Genomic DNA, 22293 nt, shown 5'->3' on the forward strand with positions numbered 1-22293 from the left:
AACGGACGTACGAATGGACTATAGAAAAAGGTTCAATTATTCGTTATACTGTTGAAAAATACAGGTACGAACGGACTATAAAAATTGGAGAAATATTGAAGATAATAAAAATAAACGGACGTACGAATGGACTATAGAAAAAGGTTCAATTATTCGTTATACTGTTGAAAAATACAAGTACGAACGGACTATAAACATTGGAGAAAAATTGAAGATAATAAAAATAAACGGACGTACGAATGGACTATAGAAAAAGGTTCAATTATTCGTTATACTGTTGAAAAATACAAGTACGAACGGACTATAAACATTGGAGAAATATTGAAGATAATAAAAATAAACGGACGTACGAATGGACTATAGAAAAAGGTTCAATTATTCGTTATACTGTTGAAAAATACAAGTACGAACGGACTATAAACATTGGAGAAATATTGAAGATAATAAAAATAAACGGACGTACGAATGGACTATAGAAAAAGGTTCAATTATTCGTTATACTGTTGAAAAATACAAGTACGAACGGACTATAAAAATTGGAGAAAAATTGAAGATAATAAAAATAAACGGACGTACGAATGGACTATAGAAAAAGGTTCAATTATTCGTTATACTGTTGAAAAATACAAGTACGAACGGACTATAAAAATTGGAGAAAAATTGAAGATAATAAAAATAAACGGACGTACGAATGGACTATAGAAAAAGGTTCAATTATTCGTTATACTATTGAAAAATACAAGTACGAACGGACTATAAACATTGGAGAAATATTGAAGATAATAAAAATAAACGGACGTACGAATGGACTATAGAAAAAGGTTCAATTATTCGTTATACTGTTGAAAAATACAGGTACGAACGGACTATAAAAATTGGAGAAAAATTGAAGATAATAAAAATAAACGGACGTACGAATGGACTATAGAAAAAGGTTCAATTATTCGTTATACTGTTGAAAAATACAAGTACGAACGGACTATAAAAATTGGAGAAAAATTGAAGATAATAAAAATAAACGGACGTACGAATGGACTATAGAAAAAGGTTCAATTATTCGTTATACTATTGAAAAATACAAGTACGAACGGACTATAAACATTGGAGAAATATTGAAGATAATAAAAATAAACGGACGTACGAATGGACTATAGAAAAAGGTTCAATTATTCGTTATACTGTTGAAAAATACAGGTACGAACGGACTATAAAAATTGGAGAAAAATTGAAGATAATAAAAATAAACGGACGTACGAATGGACTATAGAAAAAGGTTCAATTATTCGTTATACTGTTGAAAAATACAAGTACGAACGGACTATAAAAATTGGAGAAAAATTGAAGATAATAAAAATAAACGGACGTACGAATGGACTATAGAAAAAGGTTCAATTATTCGTTATACTGTTGAAAAATACAGGTACGAACGGACTATAAAAATTGGAGAAAAATTGAAGATAATAAAAATAAACGGACGTACGAATGGACTATAGAAAAAGGTTCAATTATTCGTTATACTGTTGAAAAATACAGGTACGAACGGACTATAAAAATTGGAGAAATATTGAAGATAATAAAAATAAACGGACGTACGAATGGACTATAGAAAAAGGTTCAATTATTCGTTATACTGTTGAAAAATACAAGTACGAACGGACTATAAACATTGGAGAAATATTGAAGATAATAAAAATAAATGGACGTACGAATGGACTATAGAAGAAGGTTATCCATAAAATAGACATTGGGTGAGCCATAACCGAAAATTTCACTCAATGTTCATATTTAAGCAATGTTGCCGGACTGCGAAAGACAAAATTTCTTCCTTTTTCTCATTTTTTCAACAACCTTACAAAAAAGGACGAAATTTATATAAAAAAAATTATACATAAACTAAATCGAGAAGCATATAACAACAACCCCATCTGTTAAAAGTTTTTCAGTGTTAATTTCTTTGACACCCCTCGTAATATAATAAGAAAAATTACCCTAAAAAATAGATATTTTTATTTTTTGGTCACTCCCCTTGTGATTTGAACGTTTTTTAAACTGGTGGAAGAAATTTAAGAGAAAATAATAATACGAGGGTTACCCGGAAAGTAGTAACAGTAACTGCAGTCACCTGGATGGCTATACATTTTAAAAAAATGGAAGTTTCTGATATTATAACGATATCTAAATACAATTTAGAGAACTCAACCACAAAACTACCTAATTTTCAAAAAGAAAATTAATTTTTTCAAATATTCAAAATCTAAAGTAAGTTTTTCAATTTTTTGGTCACCCCCCGTAATCTAACATGTAAATTACATCCAAAATTTATGTAAAACAAAAATTTTTCGATCACCCCTTGTAATACGAACGATTTTTCGAAATTTTACAAGAAATTCCAGGGAAAATAGTTATACGAGGGCTATTCGGAAAGTAGTAACAATACTCAATATTCATATTATACTACGAAAAACTTACCGTTGCTGGCATAGTGGAATGTCCCAACATTTGTTCGACCGTTGGTAAAAATCCCATATCTAACATCCTGTCCGCTTCGTCGAGGACAAAATATTGTATCGAAGAAAAAGACACCAGGCCTTTATTGACGAAATCATTCAATCTACCGGGTGTAGCCACCAATATATGGCAACCACTCTAAATAAAAAAAAATATCGATTAGTTAACCAAATTAATCAATTCGATATATATATATAAACCCATCCTGTTCGATTAAATTAAAAGATATTATAATTTGGCGAATGCGCTACTTATAAAACGACGTTTCTTCGTATAGTTTTTGTAAGCTATTTACATGGGACTGTTAAAGAAAATTTCCTTCTTGTTTACCAAGAGCCATTAAGCACCACTAACCACCAATATCCTTCACTTTGAACCTTTCTTCTTCCTCCAAACACCTCTAGACCGACCGTGATGTCTATAGTGTGAAGATGGTTTCTTAAATGACTGTATCCGGTCAAAAATCCAATCACCAATCAAATTTCTTGCCTTTAAAATAGTACAAGATACATCTAAGTGCACCTTAGCATGTCTCATACCAGGGATCTATATCCAGAGCCTCCCTTACTAGCAGACGGTCAAGAATAATGGGTTTTGGGTCCATTGGGGGATTTGAAGATTCCAATTTAGACACTTAGCCCTTGTTGTGTAAGCACTTGAAGGAGCTGGACCTTGTAACCGTCACTGATCAGTTCTTATTAGACCCCAGCACAATCCTAGAGGACATCATTTCAGCCGTTGTGGCTGAAATGATCGATCTTCCTCTTCTTTTGGTTTGTTTGGTTTCCGATATCACCTTTACTCACTAAGTATCCAAATAATTTCCACTGTTGTTCAATTATTTCCACTTTTTGTTGGTTAGCATCCAGGATTAGCTGTTTTTGGAACCATACTGGTTCTTATCTACGATATATAAAAATCCGAGTTGTTTTTAATTTACAATTGCTTTGTATTCTTTGTTCTCTTAAATAGGCAATTGAATTTTTCATCAATTTCGTGTTAAGAAGCTTGTGGTGTTAATATGAATTGTTCTCCCCGTGAGAGTTTCCTATTGGTGACATTAAGGTTGGAAATTACAGTTGTCTCGTACCGTTGCTAAATAAAACTCGAAAAAAATACAAATTTTGTGGTTGAAATACAAAAATTTTCACATTATACTTACCAAAACGTGATTTTTTTGATGATTAACCGATGTACCACCATAAGCTACTACAGTTTTGACTATAGAATTGTAAGCAAACTTTTTAGCTTGTTCGAATATTTGTATAGCTAATTCCCTTGTAGGAGAGACTATAACTACCCTAGGTTGAGAAGTACTTCCATCTAATACTGGACCGTCTTGGCTCGCCATCAGATGATTAATCATAGGTAACAAAAAAGCCGCCTAAAAATAGTTTCAAATATCAATTCAATGTCAAATAATTGAATTTCAAAATCGAAAACCGTCACCGATCCCAAATTAAACAAAAAAATATACAAAAACATCGACTGGAATGAAAAAAATACATAAAATATCATAATATCAACATAAAATGATCACATACTGTTTTTCCTGATCCAGTTTGGGCGCATCCCATTAAATCTCTTCCCCCCATTATAATCGGTAATGCGTATTTTTGTATAGGCGTCGGTTTTAAATAACCAGATTTTTTGATATTATTCAATAGATGTGGTCGAAGATTTGCTGATTCAAATGAGGAAATGGGCGTCGGAACGTTTTCACCACTTACCTACAACGATACAAACACAAAAGTATAATCACAATACAACAAAAACTCCAATAATACTTACTTTAACTTCGATATCATCTAATTTAACGAAATTTATACCAGACGTAATTGTAGTAGTAAACAGATCTTCATCGGTTGTACGTTCGACTGGTACATAAATTTCGCGTTGTTTTGGAGGTTCGGCGTTTTCTCTGTCGCCAGATCCACCTCTACCACCTCCGTTAAAGCCTCCACCACGGCCCCGTCCTCCACCTCCTCGCCCTCTACCTTGACCTACGAATACAGGTGATTAAGTAATGTTATCGATGATTTATAAGATAAATTCTTACTTCTACTTGTATTTTCATTTCCACAATCTCCCCAAGCATCATCCGCAGGTTCATCTCCTGAATTGCCATTATGATAACTCCTACCTCCTCTATATCCGCCTCTACCTCCTCGACCGCCTCTACCGCCCCGACGACTACCTACCCTATCGTCACCATTTGAAACTCCATTATTCCAAGCAGTGTTGTAGTTACTGTCGTCTCCCCAACTGTCATCTTCAGTACAAGTTTGAATGGCTTTAAAACCACGACCTGCTGTAAATTTTCTACCACCTTCGGCAGGTACACCCGTGATCTAGTTTAATTTGTGATATATAACAATTACGTTATTAAATTATAATAAATCAATGAATTTTGTTACGATTTCATACAAAAGTTCAGTTTCAAGTAAAATAATCTGAAATAATAAATGCGATGACTTCTACGTATTTAAAAAAAGGACTTACCACTGTAGGGGTATTAAGTGCCCCATCATCCCAATCATAATCCATCATCTATAAAAAAGACAAATTTACTCGATAATTTTCTATTTCCCACTATTGCCGCCAATATTAAATGAATACCACACGTGTTAGGTTAACTTACAATATATTTTGATATATTTATCTTTTCGATTTATAATAAACCGTTCTTATATATTTCGACTTAGGATAATGGTTCCATTAAATGACAACGAGTTTTTTTATAAATAGAAATAAAAAACTTTTTGTTCTTACCGGTGCCCTAAATTAATTTCAAGGACAATTTTTGGTTCTTGGTATATGAACAGTAGGAATACATTAGAAAAAGAGAGAAGACAGAATAAACAGATGTAGTACTATAAGGCTGTTTTTAGCGTCGACAACTAATAAAACCGGTTAAATATATTCCCAAATATCTTTATTTATTAAAAATAAAATAACAAATAAGATATATTCACGTAAATTTTGAAAGAATCGAAAAAATATATTATCAAATAAGTTATATTTTTACCATATATTTGAGAAGTTGTTTAGTGGTGGAACTTTTTAAAAAATGCCTAACATGGATATTATAGATAAATGTAAAATAATGAATTCATTTAATATTTTGATTTAATCGAATTATTAATATGGAAATTATTGTTCTCGTCCTTTTATGTTTATAATTAATAAAGCATTGGCATTTACATAATTGATACACCAATCTCTTTGAAGTTGTTGTTATAATTTTCTTTTTAAAAGAATGTATTCAAAAACATTTTTTCATTGTTTAATTTATTGATTTTATAATTATAAGTAGATATATATTGTGATATTTCCCTATTATTTCAACAGAAATATATAATACGTGGTAAAGTAACATTTTTTATTTAAAAAAAAAATGTCTATAAATTTTCTGAAATCCTTCAAACCAGAATTACTTCTAGTAAAATCCTGCGGCGTATGGGATTATATATTCGAAACCAAATATCAATTCTTATATATTTCATACTTTATAATAGTGAATATAGGTTTGGCGATGTACAATCTAATGAAATTTAACGATATGCTGGAATCTAATACATTGGAAACTGCAGTGGCAGCCGGCTTCGTATTGCCGATAGCTCTCATGGGAAATATTCGCTCGCTGTGCTTTTTCATGTACAGAAAAGAGTTTTTAGAATTATTAACTACCATGGACGATGAAATTTTCCAACCAAAGGATCGCGAGCAAGTCGAAATGTCGAAGAAAATGTTAAAATATTACAATAATTTCAAAATTTTTATGTACGTTTTTTCTGTTTTACCCTCGTTAGGTTGCCCAATAGGTAGAATGATTTTCGGTGAGTAAACTACCACACGAAATTCGTAGTTAGTAAGTTTTGTCGATTTTTAGGGGAGAGTGGACAAAAATACTGTGAAGCAGTAACGACTAGTACTAAAGGAATGGGAATTTATCTTTTCCAAGCCATATCACTTGGAATGATATCTGTAATAAACGTTGTTACGAATTATTTCATGGTGGGGTTCGCTCTTTTTATAGGACTGCAATGTGACATGTTAAGTCATAGGTTAGAACATACTAAAAACGTTAAAATTAAGGAATCCGTACTACATCATAGGCGAATACTGAGGTATAACACTACAACATTTAATAGAAAAAGTTAAAATCATTAAAACTTCTTTCACGTATTTAAATGAGATATGACAACACGCTTTTTCAGCTTCGTCACTCGAGTGAATTCGTAACCCGATTGACGTGACATTGAGAACAACGAAAATACAATATGGCTGATCAAAAACAGTAAATTGAATTAATATTTAATGAAATATAATATCTGAAATGAGGTATTTAGAACGTAATTGATCTAATTCCCTCTAAAATTTATATACATATTTGCCCAATTGAATAGAAATCGTTAAAATCATTAAAATTTCTTTCACGTATTTAAATAAGATATGACAACACTGTTTAGGTATTTTGCTGCTTTTTCAACTTAGTGACTCGAGTGAATTCGTAACCCGATTGACGTGACATTGAGAACAACGAAAATACAATATGGCTGATCAAAAACAGTAAATTGAATTAATATTTAATGAAATATAATATCTGAAATGAGGTATTTAGAACGTAATTGATCTAATTCCCTCTAAAATTTATATACATATTTGCCCAATTGAATAGAAATCGTTAAAATCATTAAAATTTCTTTCACGTATTTAAATAAGATATGACAACACTGTTTAGGTATTTTGCTGCTTTTTCAACTTAGTGACTCGAGTGAATTCGTAACCCGATTGACGTGACATTGAGAACAACGAAAATACAATATGGCTGATCAAAAACAGTAAATTGAATTAATATTTAATGAAATATAATATCTGAAATGAGGTATTTAGAACGTAATTGATCTAATTCCCTCTAAAATTTATATACCTATTTGTCCAATTTAATAGAAATCGTTAAAATCATTAAAATTTCTTTCACGTATTTAAATAAGATATGACAACACTGTTTAGGTAGTCTACTGATGACGTGACGTTTTTTGTTATTTTAGATCTGTACGTGGATATTTAATAAATTTTTGATTGTAGATTTGCAGAAAATACAGAGACGCTCTTCAGTCTGATATACTTTTCGTTTATAATAATGTGTCTTTTAGCATTTTGTACAACACTTTTCATGATATCGATAATTGTAAGTAAGAAACGTTAAAATTTTGAAATAACAGCTATAAAATAATTCAGATCGTCATATAAAATTTATCTACCCGTTAATAGATGGCACTACCAACTTCCATTAACGCTATTTAATAATTGTATGTTTCTTTTCAATTACAACTGAAGTTTATAAAAAATATGAACATTTAGGTATCTTATATATTTCCACTTTATTCTTAATAATTATTAGTATTTCTCACAAACTATGTCTTTCGAATTAAATGTTCTATGTAATTCTATGGATTATTTCAATTTGCATCTCTGTGAATCTGTTCTGTCTATTAATCTTTGCCATATACGTTCAGGTGTCAAATACATCAAACTTTTGACGTTTACAGAGTACACCGGTCGCTCCCTCTCTAATTCATCAATTAAAATAATTGCCTGCATTTAATATAACATGGCGGACTGATATGAACTATTTTAGGATACAGGGTGATTCAAAGATTATTATTTTAGAATTAAAAGTTTTATTTCATACTTAGTAGCATTGGGGTGGTGTTATTTCATGATTTTAACAGCAAATGATATTTAAAAAGAATAAAAAATGGTGGAACTTTGATAGTTTTGATTTTCAGGAAGACAGATACTCATTTCAGTGCCTTCATTTGATATTTTATCAATTATCTATCTTCATTATGCTTTTTATACCTTGCTGGTTTTCGACACAAGTTAATATAAAGGTAATCAAGTATATTTTTCGAGAAACAATTGGCAAATTAACTTCGATATTTTCAGAGTGAAAAAATTCCTTTTGCAGCTTATTCTTGTGCTTGGATTGAAACCTCAAATAGTTCGAAAAAAGATTTGATTGTATTTATAAATAATACACAACATTCCATACAGTTTAAAGCTTGGAATCTTGTAGATCTATCTTTAGAAACCTTTATGGCGGTAAGGGAAAACAAATATATTCTATTGCAAATATTAGTATCAACGCCATAATTATTTTAGGTTATGAAAACGTCATTTTCTTATTACACTATACTAAATAGTTTAATTATCGAAGAAGATTGAAGTGAAATCATGTTGGAAGTGGAAATATTATGATAAATAAGCAAAAAATAAACTCTAAAACAATTCACCGAGCTCTCATTTAATAAAATCCAATAGTTAATAACTTTTATCCTTTTAGAAAAAAAAATTGGCAACAGCGCGGTCAACTATAATGAATTTAACATGTTAATCAAGTTAAAATTTTTGTATTAACGTAAACCTACTATCACATTGTTAACATAAGTTATCTTGAATATTTTATAGTATTCGGATGTCTTGGAAACGAGTTCTAAATAATCTAATATTAAAAATTATGAGCATCATTATGAATCATATTCAATTCGTAATATTCAGTGACACTCGAATTCATTTATTGTACCGATTTATTAGATAAAGAAGAATTTATACTAAATTTTATTTAAAATGAAATAAAAATTACTAAATCCCTACACTATGCTAATTATCTAAGTGTCTTATTTAATTTGTTTATAGGTTATTGTATATTTACATACCCGTATTGCACTTGAGGTTATATATTCCTTACATTTATGATAACTAATAAGAACTTTTATTTTTATTCACAACATACACTCACAAAATCCAAAAATAAGAAAACAAAAACTACTGAAATAAGAAATAAATGCAGCAATGCAATTTATTGCGTTATTTTATATAGTTTTGACATACGATTGACGTTAATGTTGCAAGATGTCCTATTTAGATACAATTCGAGATTTGTAGTATTAAGTTTCTATGGCAGGGGACAGTGTTGCCAAGCTTCATTTATTTTATGAGCAATGTAATTTTTTTTGAAATATTATAGAGTGAGCTAAAAACTATCTAGTGAGGTCATTAATACTATAAGTTTGATCTATTTTGTTAATAAAATGTTAATATTTCTAATTATTTCGATATAATTATGTTAAAAAAATTTTGTTGTTTTTCCCATAACAACCCTGTATGTTAATCTATTTTGAAGTAAAGTTTTCGCTCGCCTCCCAATTCCAGGATGCTATAATGATTCGGCTTTGTGGCATCGTTTCGAAAAGCTCGCGTGGGAGAGCTTTTGGAGATGCGCTGCCATCATCCTCGCCACGTGGGACCGCGTTGGAGGAGCTTTAATCGCCTTTTGGAGCTTTCCGAACTTCAGTTTGGCACTTTCGGCCATGCGATGCTGGCCCTTAGGGCTCCTACATTCGTTCGGTAGCAACAGGCGATCGCGAAAGCGGGAAAATAGTGGGGGAACAGTTATAGTAAGTAATTTTGTTTTTATTTGAGGTTATGTTTATATACAGATAAATATACATAATCGGTGCTGTTTTTTTGAAACTATACTTCGAATTTTAATAAAAAAATAAAGATGATAATGTTACTTTTACATTTTATTTTACATTATAGAGAAAATTAAAATATTTCATCTTTTATTAAACCGTATAATGAAGTAAATACGTTGAACTCACTTAATATTCTAACCGCGTTCAATTTTCCTATTCAACATATTTTTCCGACCCTCTTTTGTTTTAATATTAACCCCAACAAAACAAGGAAATATTCTGTTCTTGATACATACGGTGAAAAAAGGAAATTCAATAATATATTCATGAAAAATAATCCGTTACAATAATAAGCATAACAATTATTAACTATACGATGTTGCCAGATCTTAAATTATTATTTGAGTCCGTTGAAAAATTATTTGTGGTAGTACGAAATTTATCAAATCTATTTTGGCTGATATGGTGAATAATTATTAACCCAAACATATATACTTTTCTATCTGACTGTCCTTGAATATTGTCGTCGTCATCAAATGATTTCATATTCGTAAAAACTGATTCCTTTGTTTTAAACAAAGCAGCAAATGAGAAGTTTTATTTGTTTTTAAAAAAATCTGGCAACTGTGCGCGCTTCAGTATGTATGTAGTTGTACCAACTTTGTCCACCAGATAGCGCGGAAGTAGTACTATGTCAGTATTCAATATATAATTGATTAGCAGTCGCTAACAATCCGTCAGCCGGATGATATCGAAGGCGGACTATCTGGTGTTCAGGGTACGGGAAAATCGACCTTATAAGTATCTATATTCTCTAAAGAAAGTTAACTGTATTTCAGCAGAGTTATGATACGAAAATTTTCTAATAAATATTCAATATATTCTGCCATGTTGCTGTTGTGAATCTATCATGACTTTTTGAAAAATTAACCTTAAAAAATCACATTTATAGCAAATTTTATTCAATATAATAAAATTTTACGAAATATATGTTGAAATACCGTAGACATATCAATTTTTAGTTCATAAATTTGGATGTCAGATTTACGAGGGTCGTTTTAAGTGCAATCCTTCAAGATACATCCATAATAATTGTAAAATAATTCTTCTACATACTTAAATTGTCGTAATATGTAGCTGTTGATAAATGATTACATTGATAACAGACAATTTTGTAATTTCGACAAATTCAATTTTAAATACCTAACAAACCTCAGTCGCCCCTATCTGTTTCAAAATATCACTTAACAGAAACGTGACGAGCCATAAGGAAACTGCAACGAAAGCAATGATTCAAATTTAAAATGTTAATGGATGCGAATACAGACCGCCGATTTCTAGTTTTCTGTACACAGCTCATTTAAACTTCATTTTGATTAAAAAAAAAAAACATCTGAAACTTGTTATTCTCGACAAAAAGCGAATAAAGTTCATTTAATTGCTTCTAGTGAAAGACATTCTTTGTTTCATTGTACTATAAAGTACAATGATATTGGAATAAAACTAAAATTGTTTTCTAGCGCTTTATTAAACATTATAACAATTTATATATATTTATGAAACGCTAATAGTTTTCTGAAATACATTGGGTTAGGCAACCAACATAACGTCTCATATACAATGAGATAGACAACCCACTTAACACAATTATTTGATTTTAACTCATTTGTTGATTTTTATATAAACCCTGTAGATGTTTTTTTTTGTGCAATTTCACTGCACTCAGACAATGTCTTTCATTCACTTAACTCGCCCCTTTCTGCAGCTTTACCATTACCAAATAAAATATTGTGACAATTCTCCCGTTCTCTCTCATATTCCTTTACGAAATATACGAAAATCACGTAATTTCATAATTTCTCTCGGGCAAGTTGATTCACCTCAAACATCCCTTGTAGCTTGTAGCTAGGAAAAAATATACGATGTACTGTGAAGGGTGTTTGCAATTTTCACAGTTAAAACAGAATGGTAATTTCATCTAAGCTATTAAAATTTCCGCAAGCTTCACGATTCTCTTCATGTCGATATAATTAAAGAGAAATTTCATACGAAATTCAAGGTGCCTTACAACTACATCCTTAAATTCCGAGATAAAAGGATAAATTCGTTTGAATCTACAGTTAGACGATAATAATATTCGAAATAATTTACATACACAAGCATCGATATATTTGGTAACTATTAAGTATGCAGATTAAGTTAGGTTAGAAATTTAACGATACTCAATAATATTAATATAACAAATATTAATTAAAATAACAATATAGGATATAACCGGAAGTATATATTAGTAATAAATAAAAGAAAATGAAATAAGTAATCCAAATAGAAAACAATAAAACTTTATTTTTATAGTGTAAGTTGATTCACTATCCAGTGTTGCCATATTTTTTTAATGTTTTATCACACACTTTATCAGGTAGCTAACTGTTAAAAAATCGATTAGGCTTTGTAAAAAGAGAAAGAATCAAAGATTCTTGAGTTTACAAGCCTTTTGATGCATTATGTATGAACGGATGACCAGACTTTTAGGGCAATCACGAAGACGTCTATTATTAATCTTTCAACTACCTAAATATCATCTTTAGGATGAAGACGGCAGATTAATATTTCAGAAAGACATTAGGAAGATTATAATTTATTGTTCAATAGTACGAGTAATGGATAATTATAAATAATTTACAAAACACTGTCAAGAAACTTCAAATTAAAAATATTAAATTGAATGATATTTTCTTAGTAACGGCAACTACGCAACTATTAAACTCTCGTGCTCCAGTGTAATCAGTGTTGTCTACAAACAAGTGTATCTCGATCTCTATTTACTTATATCTTGATACAAATTAGGATCATCGACTTTTTTTATCGTTTAAGAGCTATAAATAAATATATAGTATATTTTAGCTTTTCTGCTCCATATATTTTTCTTGTTTCGATTAAATCTGATTGTGATAGTTAAAATGCAGAATCCGGATTATCATAATTACGAAAGAAGGTCACGGACCAAATATTATCCATGAACGCACGAACACTAAAGCACGTGAGGATGAACGAACGCCATAGATCTAAATGTAAATGGGGCAGAAAATTTATACCGGTTGTTTTAGAATCAGGACGATCTTTTGAGTTAAAGCAGGATAAAATAAGTTGTAAGAGGTATATCTCAAATTATATTAATAGCTTTCTACACGAATAAAGAAATACAATAAGAAATATTCAAAAAGTAATCAATGCGATGCTACAACGAATACAAACAACAAACATTGTTGCCAAACTTTTCTAGTTCTTGTGTAATTATTATGCCCGATGTATTAAATGATGTTTCAATTGTCAACCAGTTGGATATCCTTAAAAGTATTTAATGCAGATAATGGAATTCGTTATCGTCCTTTAGATACTCAAATTATTCGATCTATTTTAATCTTTCAGAAAGTTTAGTGTCGTTATGGCCTTATTGCATCTCCGAACTTTCAAAAGGAACTTAAAAGTTGGTCTAATAGATTTTATACTCTCTTGGCATTGTTTTAAAGTTATAAAACAAGATGAGTTAAAATTTAGTTTGGACATGGTTCTTAAGGAATAATAAATAGTTAGTACTAATATTTTAAAATAAATATATAAAGATTTATCAACTTCAAACCTAATTCCAATTATTTTTTGATTGACATCAGAATGTAGTAACACTAAACGAAATAATAGCTTTGTTAAGAGGTCAATGACTTCTCCCGAACGAAACCAATATGTCATGGTGTCAACCATAGACAAACTGTAATAAAATAGAGGAGGAAATTATATTACCAAAAGAAAGAATTATGTTTAAAATAAGAAAATAGAATTATTGCCCTTGAGAGGAACGATAACGAAAATTCAAGGAATTAAAATACGTTTTTTTCTTTTAAAAATGAAAAAATTACCGATTTATACCTAGTAATGAATAGAGAGGGAAAATAAAGCTATCTGTCATTTGAATGAAATGTCATTATCACTAAATGAGGGAATTTTGAATAAAATATTTTTTAAAATGAACGATGTTAATATATCCTTATTATTCACACAATAAATATATCTTTTGAAAATCTATCAAGATAAATTGATACAAACTTGTCGAGTTTCCAATTCAAGCAAATTAATAAAAATGCCATCGTTCTTAAAACTAATCCTTCAGTTATATAAAAAAGAAATTACAGGCAGACAGTGATGGACTGCTGGTGTGGATCTGATTGATGAACGATACGACGAGGATGAAACGCTTCGCTATATCACTGTATGGATATTTTTAGACTTTTTTAAAACAAATATTAATATTTTTTTTGTATTTACAAGTTAGTACTGAATTCTGAAATATTTTGCTTTCAATCCAATTGAAGTTTTAAAATTAAGATAAACAATATGGCGCCTATGACGTTCGGACCAGTCCAAATTATATTCGAGGTATATTCGCTAGGTCACAGTTTGTTGACTTATTAGAAAGCTACGTTGCCACGTTGTGCTGCTGGTATGAATAATAAAAAAAATTATAAATATATATCAATATAAATAAATATATAGGTGTAGTTAGATACTTTATAAATATTAGTGCTATAAATAATATTTCCTGAAATTACGAAACTTTTAACAGTTGAATTACTATTTTTCTTTAATAGTTCAAAGTTTATATACGATATATCGTAATGTGGAAATATATTAGTTTTAGTTTTTTTATGTAACATAGTTACCAACACCCATAATAATAGAATTTCAGCTGAATGCGGTAAAATTTAATTTTATTATCTCTCTTTCTTATACTAAAGTTATAAATTGATCTGTATTATTGAGATGGCTTTCCGGCAGACGCCTTTCCAACGAACTACAAAAGATCCCTGATTATATCGACGTTTCTTACTTTGACACTCGATTACTTTCCAAAGATTATTTTTTTTTTATTCCCCACCTGATTCGAACTAACGATCTGCATAGAGGAAAAAGTCGTATAGACGCAAGCGGAAAAAACACGAATATTCATAGTCCAGGAAAAAACACAAAAATAGTTAACGTAACTTTTTACTCCAGCCAAAAAATCATTATTAATCTGATTTTAATCGGAAGACGCCATATTATTGATGACGTAACATCGCCATTTTTAAATATCCGGGTTCCGAACAAAACAAACTTTGTAACAATTTATTTGAAACCTAATATTCATCTAAATTAAATAGAGTTCCAGTATTATTCAATTCTTTTCGAAATTCATTTCCAGACACTAATTTATACTCATGCGTCATAACAAAACGCTGCTCGTTCATACTTTCGTAATGCCATCTATAGTTCCAACTACAAACACAAAAGATGTACCTATAGGCATCTAATATCTTTATTTATCTCAATATATAAGAAATTATTAATATGTAATTATTTAATAATTAAACCTTGGATTAAAAATTTCCTAGGTACAAATTTCCCGCGTATTTTTTTATTAACTTTTGAGATTCAAAATTTCAGTTATCCATGTAACATCTTCAATCGCAAATGACATTCATTCACAGATTCCTATAATTTGGTTTCCGGCGTACAGACACAAGGTTGCCAAATGTAAATGTTATTTGATTCTTTAATATTCGTTCCTAGATTCCATCTCATACTGTATATTAAAGTTCGACATTACTTATTATATATTTTTTATTAATTATATAATATAAATAAAGAAATGACTAATAGATTCATAAATGAAAAAAATCATATTTGACTAAATTCGTTTTATAAAACTAACTTGGCAACGCTGTAAATAAAACTAGACGAATCTAAACGTTTTTTATTTGATTCTTTTCACATACTCATTCATGAACATTTTCCAAATTAGATTATCGTATTATTTGAATCAAATATACCTAATTTCTTTAATAATATCATTGAATAAGACACATTTTCAGATAAGCTGTTAATTACTTCTTTTACATATCAATGCAATTACCGGGAGATCAGATTACTGAGCTAACCCTCGTCGTTTAAACATACTTGACGTCCCTCTGATCGGTGTAATTTATTACCCAAATGAGAATTTAACTCAGTCTCATGTAGATTTTGGGGTTGTTGTCGAGTGCTTTATTTTCTACCACACACAAAAGTATAAGTACCTAACTTTAATAGATGAAATTCACTTACTCCTAATAAATTCGCATAAAATGAAAATTATTCAAAACTAACATACTTCGTATGCGTGAGTAATTAATTTGTTTAATTTTATCGTTATTATTGCCGAAATTCATTTTTATTTACAAATTGTGATAATTATTTGACGTACGCCATTAGGCGGATGTGACGTAGCGTATACGTTGAAAGCGAGTTATATAATAAAGTAAACAATAAAGAAATATTTTATTTTCACACAAATCAGCTTGTTAAAATGTTATTAAAAACATTATGTTATAATTAAATTTATTCTCGCCATTTATTTGACTTTGTTTTATACAACTTTTGATTCGGGGTAATGATTTGAATCGAAATGTCACTGACCTCGTCTTTTTGTCTGCAAATCTAAGTTAATGGGAATCCTGCCAGAAGGTTTAATGAAACAATACAGATTTATCAAGATGAATTATAATAAATACAATACGTTACATCAATCGTGTTTACAATCTTTTTGGCGTTGTTTCAAATGCACCATAAATTTCTTGACGTTTTGGAAGGTAAAATAATATATCACGTGACGGGTGTATACGGGGTGATTCTGATAGTACTGTTTATACCGGGAGTGTATGAATTATCTGTTTATAAAAATAATGTTTTTTTTTATGACTATAATTTATCTTGAAAGAAATAGTGTCGATACGTTGAGACTGTTAAATAACGTATTGACGTATCTTTTGTTTAGTAGATAGCTCAGGTCCGTAGTACGTCCAAAGAATATTTATTACCGAAAAAAATATGTAGCGGTAGAGAAAGTTGTAGCAAAAAATCAATTGCCAATTTGTCAGTTGTGTTATCGTGTCTCCGATATTGGGAAACCGCTTCGACAGTGACCCTACGAGTTCTCCATAAGATTTATGTTCTGGTTATGAGTTTATTTTCAATTTAGGATGGATTATATAACGGAATTTGTCGTCGAAAAGTGACTTAGGTAAAGTTGATAACGAAATTGTGAAATAATTACCGGTTCCCACTAGATTTTCATCAAATTGATGTTTTGTGGTACAAATTTCTTTTTTAATTATTGTTATTGTGTAATTTTTGTTATGCAAATACAAACCACCCTGTAGATATCGACATATTTTCCGCATAAGAAACAAGTCGTTCTCCAAAATTTTTGTAAATAACTTTTTTCGATCAGTTCCGTAACACAAAGTTATTAATAATTATGATTCATAGCTCACCCTGTATACTAAAAACTCGTAGGACCTGTCAATGATTTTTTTCTATTTATTCGATTACTCATACTTTTGTATATTTAATTTAAAACATTGTGAATCAATAGTTTTATAAAAACATTTATTTAGAATTGATTGTGTACTTGAAAATAATGAAAATGTTTTTTTCATAGAAAATGCTTTTTTCATTGATAAAATCCCGTTTTCGATTGTACTTCCTAAATTTGGGGGAAAATATTTCAAGTTGGCATCACTGGACTGGACGTGATTAACTTTACCGAATAGAGCTGGAAGCGTTATTTTCAATAGTTATTTTTACGTATTTCTTTCTAAAGTAAATTGTATTATCTTTCATTTCAGTATTATTTATGAATTGTATCAATGAAAAGCAATTTTAAACAATTTAAAATGGGTTATGAAACCAATAATTCTTCTCTAATTGCTGACCAGTCTGGCATCTAAGTTTTACTGCCGGAAATAAAATTTTGTTGCTATTCGAAAAGTTTGTCGACAAGGTTATAATAAATTTCCAATTATTTTGTCGATTGGTCGGTTTTCTTTGGTAATAGTTGTTTGATAACGGCGATATGGATCGCCATTATTTTTAAACTTTACGAATTTTTGCTTTATGACCTGTATATACACTGAAACAAATTACAATTTATTTGTAATCGATTTATTTCGTACAATAACAAATAAAACTCGTCTATTACTATCAATAGAATTAAATTAAATTTTCACTTCAATAAATCAGTCTCTTAACGAAAACTATTAAATAACCTAATATAAACTTGCGTGTGGCAACACTGGACGACACGCTAGAGTTACGACTCGGATCTTTTCAAAGTTACTTCTACTAATATTTCAATTTGGCTTCGAATAAATTTCATTTCACGATGTTTTAAAATAAAATTTCCCATAAAGCTCGATTGTAAATTCAATATTTTTGTTTCAGGTATTACTTGCAAGAAATCTACGTCGGATAACATCAGTAATATTCCTAGTGTCTTGCCAAATACCATTTCCAAACATAGAAAAGTCTGTTATTTACATAGTTCTGCAGTCTCGTAAAATATTTAACGTCTCAAGATATTTTATACAGTGCTGTCGCTACTAGGTTTATAAATTACTTAGTTAACATATATTTAAGTCTGTCATTTTCTTTTAAAACATTCTACACGCTTTTATATCTACTGATATTCAAATAATTCTAAAAAACTAAATCGCCCTGTAGCAACAGTACTCATTAGATATCGTAGAAATGAAGCGTTGCAATAATTTATGATTCTGCAAATTGTGCTAGTGGCGCCATCTTCATTTCAAACCCGTAAAGATCGATTATTCGGTAGCATCGTAGGAAACTGTAAATAATACCGATATTACGACATAAATGACAGTTGTTTTACATCGTTGCCAAGATGTTATTTATTTTCAGTTGTTGGCTACTACTTTATTAGTCGTTATAACACATTTTTCAATACAATCTTATTCTATAGTTATGAACAAAATGTTACCTATTGATATTTAAATACCGTTTAGTAACTTTAATTGTTAATAAAATGTCCATAATTGAAACATCTTTAATATTTACATCCGGGTGTTAGTATAGAGTTGGGAACTTCTGCTAGTATCGCTGACAGTTCTAAAATAACAATTTTCGTCCCATTTTTTTGTTGATATTAAAAAAGTTATTATCGATTATTAGAGACATGGTGAAGTTATTAACAAAAACGGATAAAAATGACGTTGAATCACAGCAAAACGTGGCCCGTGAGTACCATGGCGGTAGTACAACTCCGGGTAAATCCCCAGGAGATCATAGAAAACGTTCAACGCGAAGACGAGGTTCATCTCGATCGGCGAATCGACGAAGACGAAACTAGAATCGGAAATAAAGATATTGTGATACCTTTATCGGAGAAACATCTTGAAATATTTGCCAAGATGTCATCGGTACCGAATCTGAGAACCACTATTAGAACGGATACGGTTTCTACTATATTGGATCCAGCGGATTTCGATTCGGAAAGGAACGAAATATGCGGTGAGTTGACTGGACTATTTTTTTTTAGTTGAATAACAGCGGTAGTCAAACTGTTTGTTCGATATCCTCAATACCGTCACTTTAAGTCACGTTTATGGCGGGTTATTACTAATATTGGCCATAAAGTCGATTTAGTACAATAATTCCACAAGAAAAATCTATATAATTAATGTTTATTGTTTAAATACCATATTAACAGATAGACCAAAAGTATTTCGTTTTTTTTTTTCAAGATCTATTACATATTTGTAACCTTGCCGCTTCGTTCTTCACCAAATCGTAAATAAGTTTGATGGTATCCATGTTGTCTTGACAATTGTCACCAAATTTCGAAAGTGATCTCTTTCCAGGGCCCCAGTTTGGCGAAAAATTCACTTGCGCCGAACACAGTACCAATAAAACAGCAAATATTGAAAAAACCACCAGTAACTTCATTATTTCGCGTCGATTTAAATAATTTCTACAAATATTTTATTGGAATACGAACTCTGAATGTGGTTTTGTACGATTTAACATAGTTTTTATACATATAGGAACACCCACGGTATTTGCGAAACAATACGTCCGAATCTGAATCCCAAAAAGTTTTTAATCAAATTTTCTATGAATATAATTAGAAAAATAATGATAGATTCCAAATTTAGATCAACAGAACCTACACCTACATTCCATACACTGTAAAAAAATCATTTGTTGTTTCAATATCGATGAGAATAAATTGAATAAGTTACGCCCCCTAAGTACTGCACTGCGTTTTGTTTACAAATTCCCGTCAAATAAAGTGATCGGAAAATTCGCCGTAGGCTGAGTAAATAACAAACGAAAAAGCTTTCAATTTTGAACATCGGGGATAGTGAGACCTTTAAGTTGATTATAATCACGACAAATTGTGCTTTCTTTCTGTCGTTTCAACTCAAGACCTCCATCTGTTGATGACTAATACCACCGTTCTACGACTAAGACATATATCGCGACGTTGCCGCTTCGTGAAATCGAAATTGAATAATAAATTTTTTTATTAAAATATAAATATAATCACAAACTATGTTTCTACTGAGAATAACAGAAAGTAGGAAATTAGTAACGATAGTTATAACCTTAAAATATGACATTTTTTAATCAAATTAAATTTAACAAACAATCGTTAGTAAATTTTTCTCGTTGTCCTGTCCTGCACTGTAAACGACCATATTACAGAATCGTTTACGAACTAGTTCGGAATTGGTTCTAATAATTCTTTGTATATTTATGTAATTTAAATTGTGTTGTATCACAAATTCGGTTAAAAACTGTGTAATAACACGAAATAGCGTGAAACTTGAATGAGATTATAAATTCTGAACTGATTTACGAAAGGACGGTGATTGTAAATTACAAAAGAACAGACACTTTCACACCGAGAAACCAAAATACGCCACAAGAATTTATAATTAATTCTATGAATGGAATGAATTAAAACACCGACCTGGTGAGTAATGAATGTCAGTGTGGTAGATATACGAGGACATGTAATAAAATTTCGATACAGAAAAGTAACGTCACCAAAATTGAATAATCGATTGTTTAATCGATTTTTTTGACAGATGTCAATTTAATATTATCTATATGTATATATACCGGGTTTATACGATTTGTTGTCGTGATTCTTATCAATTTGGGGTATTAATAAGATTTAAAACTAGAATCGTACGACTAGGAAGTCATCGAGATGTTTTTTTTTAACGTTTCTTCTAAAATTAATTACTTTACAAAGAGATTTTTCGGTAAATAGGATTGCGATGAATTAAACTGAAGTTTTATGGGTTAAAAAAAATCCTTAGTATATCTCCAGTTGTAAACTTAGTGAAACAAACATAAATAGCTCGGACGGGTTTATCAGTACACAAGAAACTTGATGAATTATTGCAAAAACTTCTAGATGTTGGTCAAGGAAATGATTTTATCGAGGAAAAATTCAATTCCGTTGGTTTTATTCGATAATACAACAAAGTAAATTAATTATCGAGTATTTAAATCCTTGTCTGTGCCAATGTACAGTACATACCATTTTTATTTCATTTGCAGAGGATCCTCATTTGAAATCGCCGACGTCTGTGTGCGATAATTCGGTTCAAAAATTTCACGTGTTGGCGTTAGCGCGTATCGAAGAGACGGGCGTCGACGTCGGTGTCGAAGACGATTCTGGCGGAGGCGTCGACGGAAATCCCCGCCGCGGTGGGCTTCCCACGTTCGGCCGTCGACCCAGCATCAAAGTCGACAACTGGGACTTCATTTACACCGAAAGGAAACCCGAAACTCAGGTTAGTTAGTTATTTCCCTTCACATCGTATTTTCATAGTTAGTTACTTGATATTTGATATTTATTTTACGATAAAATGAGGTTCTAGAATGATCTATTTCAGTTAAAAACACTAATTTTTTAACCTATACGGATTACTGGTCACTATACATTGAAAGAAACGAATAAATACGACAACCGTTATATTGTAACGGTTAAATTGCCGCTTCCATCTCTACAAATTTAAAAATAACTATCATCAAAATCGTAAATATTCATTACAAAAAAAATTACGAATAAAGACGATATAGTATACAGTGAAATGAGAAAAAATAAATAATAAAGAAAATAATTGGATAGAAATTGAGGTTATGAAAACATTAAGGACGCCATTGGGTGTTTGAAGTAATAAAAAATGATGTAATAACAAATAGGTGAGAATAATTAAAAAAATAAACGTTATTTTTTCTAAAACATTAATACAACGAAAATAAATCATCCTAGAAAATTCAATTGGGGATGCGAGATCGTCACGTACCAACTTTTAACTTAATAAATAGTCACTCGACCTTTAAAACCTCCCATTTTTTTGCGAAAATATAAGAATCACGTACCCGCACTAACAGAATGAGACAC

General features: G+C 30.4%; 2 protein-coding genes across 5 annotated transcripts in view; one reads left to right on the top strand and one right to left on the bottom strand.

Moving 5' to 3' along the window:
- LOC130449049 (ATP-dependent RNA helicase vasa) overlaps positions 1-22293 on the bottom strand; it is a 153089-nt gene that overhangs the window by 14505 nt on the left and 116291 nt on the right. Inside the window, exons 1-7 of one of the 4 annotated variants that reach the window (XM_056786697.1) lie at positions 9234-9446; positions 5011-5058; positions 4568-4859; positions 4300-4511; positions 4053-4238; positions 3671-3892; positions 2470-2646 (exon numbers count right to left, since the gene is read on the bottom strand). In XM_056786697.1, coding sequence (XP_056642675.1) covers positions 2470-2646; positions 3671-3892; positions 4053-4238; positions 4300-4511; positions 4568-4859; positions 5011-5058 — 1137 coding nt within the window. In that variant the 5' untranslated portion in view covers positions 9234-9446. Of the gene's footprint in view, positions 1-2469; positions 2647-3670; positions 3893-4052; positions 4239-4299; positions 4512-4567; positions 4860-5010; positions 5059-5149; positions 5356-9233; positions 9447-22293 lie in introns of those variants that run through there. The other 3 variants (XM_056786696.1, XM_056786695.1, XM_056786698.1) reach the window with 3 other exon arrangements.
- Positions 18755-21839, top strand: LOC130449056 (uncharacterized). The gene is made up of 2 exons (XM_056786705.1): positions 18755-19379; positions 21444-21839. The coding sequence occupies exons 1-2, from the start codon at positions 19076-19078 to the stop codon at positions 21686-21688; spliced, it is 549 nt and encodes a 182-aa protein (XP_056642683.1). The 5' UTR covers positions 18755-19075; the 3' UTR covers positions 21689-21839.

The sequence above is a fragment of the Diorhabda sublineata genome, chromosome 9, assembly GCF_026230105.1.
Source record: "Diorhabda sublineata isolate icDioSubl1.1 chromosome 9, icDioSubl1.1, whole genome shotgun sequence".
Taxonomy (NCBI): Eukaryota; Metazoa; Arthropoda; class Insecta; order Coleoptera; family Chrysomelidae; genus Diorhabda; species Diorhabda sublineata.

Coding starts and splice junctions, on each gene's coding strand:
- LOC130449056 (XM_056786705.1), top strand. CDS start 19,076: ATGACGTTGAATCACAGCAAAACGTGGCCCGTGAGTACCATGGCGGTA. Junction 19,380..21,443: donor GGAAAGGAACGAAATATGCG/GTGAGTTGACTG, acceptor TTTCATTTGCAG/AGGATCCTCATTTGAAATCG.